Source organism: Hipposideros armiger, unplaced genomic scaffold, assembly GCF_001890085.2.
Source record: "Hipposideros armiger isolate ML-2016 unplaced genomic scaffold, ASM189008v1 scaffold_431, whole genome shotgun sequence".
Lineage (NCBI taxonomy): Eukaryota > Metazoa > Chordata > Mammalia > Chiroptera > Hipposideridae > Hipposideros > Hipposideros armiger.
The window spans coordinates 1,527,885-1,533,497 of NW_017731781.1; the positions used below are offsets into that span (position 1 = coordinate 1,527,885).

Below are 5,613 nucleotides of genomic sequence, written 5' to 3' on the forward strand. Positions count from 1 at the left end.
TGGGGTTCACCAGGACTCCGATAGCAGAGCTCCAGTTCCTGAAGAGAGAAAGAGTTGTCATGTGAGAAGCCATGGTGTATTCTGCAAGTCAGGTTTTTCCCAGCGTGGCAAGCTCTTGGCCCAGCTCTATTCCACAGGGTTCGTTGTATGATCTATAGTGAAATTAATCACCACTTCAGGCACTGCTCTTTTCCTAATTTTCTGTAAATCCTGACTCAGAAGGATAAGGACACAGCTTATCCTGGATGAGTCAGGACTCATTCATAATGTAGTAATCACACATCCTAAACCAGTTCCTTCTCTTTGCATCTTGAACCAGATCCCTTTCCCTACATCTTCCCCATGTTAAACCCAATCACTCATTTCTCCAGCCCAAAGCCTGTCTTTCTCCATGGACCCTAAGCTTGATCCACTTTCAATAAACAGAAAATTTATATCCATCCCCTTTCCTAAATCCCATTCAAGACAGAATCTTGATTCTCAACTGTCTTCCAAACACACTCCCTCCTCTGTTTCCCAAATTCAGTAAATGGCACTACCATGCACTGAGCACCTAAGTTCCAGATTTGGATATCATAAGGCCTACCTTTCTCTCCCATATGCCAAGTCCTATTGGCTCTACCTGCAACATATACCCTGAGTCGCTCAGCTTTCTCCATCTCCACTGCTACCTCCCTAATCAAGATGCCATCAACTCCTTCCTGCACTATTGCAATAGCCTTTCAGCTTACCTCTCTGCTTCCACTCTTGCCTCATCATTATACATTCTTACCCAGAAGCCAGAAGCATCTATGTGAAAGCAAATCAGCTCCTGTATTACCAAGTCTAAGACCCTCTAGGATCTTGTCATTGTACTTGGAACAAAATCTAAATTCTGCATCAGGACCAAAGAGTGTTGGCCCTAGGAAACCTCTGCCTCTTGTCTGACCCATCTTCCTGCTCTCATTTGCTACAGTCATTAAGCTCTGCCATACTGGCCTCCATTTTATCATGTGGAGTTATAAGCGTGCCTGCTCCTCAATGCCTCTGAAGCCATCTGCCACAAATGTTCACCTGCCAGAACCTTTCTTGTCACTCAGGTCTCAGCTCCAATGTCACCTCCTCAGAGACACCTGCCCTGACCACCCAGTATGGAGTAGCCCAAGTCACTGTCTTACATGGCCTGGTTGTATCTTCCTCACAGCACTTCATGGTTGTTGGTCACTATTTCTTTAATATTTATGTAAGTTTCATCCCACTGGATCTCATCTTCCCAAGGACAGGGCCTTGTCTGTCTTGTTCACTGAACTGTCCCAAATGAAGACAATGTAGTTGGCACTGAGTAAGTGTTTATTGAATGACTGAATCATGTCTCTTAGCCCTTGTTAATAACTGACGTAGCAGGTAAATCTGAGGCATTCATCCTGGGACTCGTGTTTCCCAACTAAAAAGATATATCACACTTCCTGCTAACAACTGGACATCCCTTCCATCTGTGGTTATTACTTAAGGTGGTCCAAAGGCTCACTGGACAATGGAAGCAAAAAGAAGGACTGACCGTGGTTCAAGAACAAACTACCATTCAGTGGACCCTGACCCCAGCAGCATTATCTGGGCAATGGTGAAAATTTGGACATCATGGATGAGTGTCCAGTGGCCTGACAGCACCCACTTTTGTCAAAAGAGGAGACTGAGGAAGACACAAGACAGCCCCTGATGTCCAAGACCTGAAGTGATGCTCATAGTTAGACCTCAGTTATTAAACAGTTATCTGAGGCTGCCATCTCAACCATGTTGCCCTCCTGTTGTGCTCATTCCTCGCAGATTGTCCCCTTTGACAGAATGCCATGTCACCCACAAATAGCCAAACACCACCCCACCTGCTATAACATTTACTGCTGTTTCAGCAGTTATAGCTTTATGCTTGCTGTGTCCTCCCTGCTTAGAGATAAAATATGCTGAGGTTCCCAATCATAGANACGACATCATGCCTTCTGCACAGGCTTATCCTACCTGGAACCAGAAAGCAGCACACTTCCCTGGATCTTAGGCAAAGAACTTCCTTTTCAAGTCTGGGTGTCCTGATGGACTCCACTTTCACTAGAGGATAGTGCTAGGAGCTGGGAACCATAGTTCAGGAACTCTCTCATCCAGAGGAAGGTCCTGACAGAGTCAGCAAAATGTACCGAACACGTTAGCAATGTGACCTGAGCAAAAGTCAAAGGGTCCATAAATTGGCACCTCTGCACGTGCTTATGAAGCAACTGGGATGCTGCCACAACAGTGGGGCTTTTCATTCATGAGTTTCTTGATTTTTGTGCACTGCCCCTATTGATTTTTTTGGGAGCAGTTGTGGGAGGTTGAGAGATATGCTGACCCCTCTCACACACCCAGGGAGCAGTGACACCAGGCGATACCTGCTGCTTGTTGTATACTCACTATGTGCTCTGAGCTGAACACTGATCTGAGCTCATACCTGAGTTACCTCATTTCACTGACAGATTGACCTCAGAGTCAGGGAGGACAAAGAAGAGACACCCTAGGCTGTGTGGTGGAGGCTAAGGACAGGGGGAGGCCCAAGCGGATGGCAGGAATGTGATTCTGAGGGAGGAGGGTGACGGAGAGGGAGGCGCAATCAACTTGGGCCACTGTGTCTTAGGCTCAGGCAGCCTGAGGGAAGCTTTGCTCTTACACGTTGAGAACAACATTGGTATAAATGTTTCAACAACAATAGTTGAAATTCTAAGATTACTGATTCACTGAGTCCAATGGGGTGGCCTACTCACTGGGAAATTGTTACTAGTGTGTACCCCTGGATTAATACAGTATGGAGGCCAGGAAAGGAATTAAAGGATGTATCTGGGGAATGTTTCTCTACCATTTACTTACTCATAAGTCCTCACTTAATACCCACCACGTTCCAGGCACTGCCCTGGGCACTGGGAATAAACTGATGAGCAAAGCAGTCATGGCTCCTGCCTTCAGGGAGCTAAAGATCTAGTGGGGGAGAGACCAGCAATGACACAAGAGGGACAATGTCATGTGCTGAGTGGTCTGATGGGGTGTGGACAAAAGGTGCTGCAGGGGCACAAGACAGTGGTACCTAAGCCAGGTGCAGGGCATGGAGTCACTTTCCACAGAAGGAGGCATCTAAGCTAAAACCTAGGCTGCATTTCCCCTGTAATCTCCTTCTTCACCCCTCTCATGGCTCTAGCAATTCACCTAGACTTCAGAAACAACAAAGCACAATTCACTAATAGAAAAACCAAGTGCAACATGGACAATGAAAACTAAACCTGTTGTTTTCTCCTATTCACCAGCCATTCAAAACTCTTAAGGTGTCCATTTCCATTATCTTTCTGCAGCTGGACATGTCCAGTCCCACTCCCTCTTTTTTCTTACTTCTATCTGGATGGCACAGGGATGGCTCTAGGCTGGGCTGTGGTCACCACTACATGAGGCTCTTGAGTTAGGTTTCTGCACGGTCTGCAGATGTCCTGCCAGCTACAGGTGGACATTCTCTGAGATGCTGTCATCCCATTGGACAGCTGTCCTGTGAATGCCAAGGGAGGCAGTCTGGGGGACCGTTTGGCATCCATGGCATGGACATAGCATGCCCAGCAAATGCATCATCAAAGTTCCATAACTTTACGGCTAGAAGGCAACTCAGGTTGCAACATGTTTAGAGACGAAGAAGCTGAAACCCAAAGAGTGGTCAGCAGAACCAGGACTCATAAGCAGCTGTTCACACCTCAGGTGCTGTGGTTGTGCAGGGCTCACACAATCATATCCTCCTGCATCTCCCAGAGTTCCACAATTAGATGAGGATGGGTCTCCTTCAGGGCTCGGTAGAGTTGATCTTTACAGGCCCAGTCCCAGGACTTGCTGAAGCTGAACAGCTTCCGCATCTGGTTTGGGTTGGTGGGCTCGGCCCTCACCCTCTCATACTGCTCCTCGCTCAGCACCCGTCCATGCAGCTTGTCCAGGACAGAGTCCACCGATGTCACTCGAGCCACCAGCTGCTCTCGATGCCGGTCCACAAAGTGTGGCAAGGTTGGGGCATCTGGGGATGAAGGTGAGGTTGGCAATGAACAAAGAAGGGCTCCCACCACAGTCTCTACCTCTAATCTCCACCTCTAACTCTTCACTCATTTATTTTCCACCCCTGGCTTCTTCTCTCCAGTGAAGGCACTGGACCACCAGAGCGGCATGCCTGCCTTCCCTCATGCCAGCATCTTGCCTAGCATTGTGCTGAGCTGGGGGTGGGGTTCATGAGGGAGGCATTTGAGCTTGTCCAGTGGAAAGGGCCAGGGTTTCCATGAGGGATGGGGATGGACTCTGCCCTGGGGCTCACATCACTTTCCAAGGACTGATCCCTTGTAAGGTTTGCAATGATAGAGTCCCTTCCTTTCCCTCTTTCCTCCCCTCCAAGACAGCATAGTACGCTCCAGAAATGCCATGGCTCTTGTGGTCTCTAGCAGCTGTTACTGACCTCTCAGGCCTGGAGAAATGGGAGTAGATGCAGGTCTGAGGTCTCCTGGAGGAAAACAGATAGGAAGAAACAACTGTAACAGTGCTGGTTATTAACGCAAATGATAAGCCTTAAAACTCCTACCCATGTCTTACATCTCGGATTCTTTGATTCTGAGAACAAATACAAACTAATTCTGATAGAGTGTGGGGTAAGGGTTGCAAGGGCCCTTAGAGATTATGTAGGTGAATCCCTTCCTCATGCAAGTGGAGAAACTGAGGCTCAGAGGACATGATCAGAGAGAGAGAGAGAGAGAGAGAGAGAGAGAGAGAGAGAGAGAGAGAGAGAGAGAGAGAGAGAAACAGCAATTTCTTTTTCGTCGCTGCAGACATGGTTTAATTCAGCCCTGGTTTGAGTGCAACGCTGGTGGAGAAATAACCAAGTCCCTTGCTAGATAGCTCAATGTATTTGAGATATCCTTATTCTGAGTAGAAACAACTTTCTTGTCCTTGTTTGGCCTTGTAGAATCACACTGTTTATTCTGCATTTTGATGTCAGAATCAAAATGCAAAATGAAGAAAATCTTAGCATTTGGAAGTAATGGGTGAATTTTTCTGGGAAAAGCAAGTAATGATGACCATAACAAATGAAGGGGCTTAAACAATTACTTGCATATAAACAGGAATGGGCATCCACAGAAGCTCATGTGGGCAAGGCCTGAAATTTTGAACAGACTCAAGTTCAATGTGACTTGACAGTGTGGGGAGGTGGGCACAAGCACAGGGCAGCCCTGGCTCTGGTACTGGGAGGACTGGGTTCATTTGCATGGTGGAAGGAGGGAATTCCACATTCTCTATGCTGACTGGACCGTCTTAGTGTCCATCCTGATTCATCTGCCAACTGAAGCATCTTCTGACGAAGGCAACTGGGATGGCAAAGAATTTCACTAAAATATAAGAGGAATGATGGTAAGAACTACAAAGTTTAACTTGCATAGTAAGAGTTTTAAGGGGGGGCCTTGATCACAGTCTTCAAATATCTGAAGGGCTTTCTCTTAGGGATGGATATAAACCCTTATGTCTGCACCAAGGGGCAGAATTAAGACTGAGAGTAGGAAGAGACTGGCCTAAGATGAGGAAAAATAGCAATATCACTATTATGTG

At 47.0% G+C, this 5,613-nt stretch overlaps 1 protein-coding gene across 1 annotated transcript in view; it reads right to left on the reverse strand.

Annotated features, from left to right (window-relative positions):
* Positions 1-1,965: 1,965 nt before the first annotated feature.
* NLRP1 (NLR family pyrin domain containing 1) overlaps positions 1,966-5,613 on the reverse strand; it is a 57,664-nt gene continuing 54,016 nt past the window's right edge. Inside the window, exons 12-13 of the mRNA XM_019664807.1 lie at positions 4,472-4,555; positions 1,966-4,042 (exon numbers count right to left, since the gene is read on the reverse strand). Of these exons, the coding sequence (XP_019520352.1) occupies positions 3,756-4,042; positions 4,472-4,555 (371 nt within the window). The 3' untranslated portion in view covers positions 1,966-3,755. The remainder of the gene's footprint in view (positions 4,043-4,471; positions 4,556-5,613) is intronic.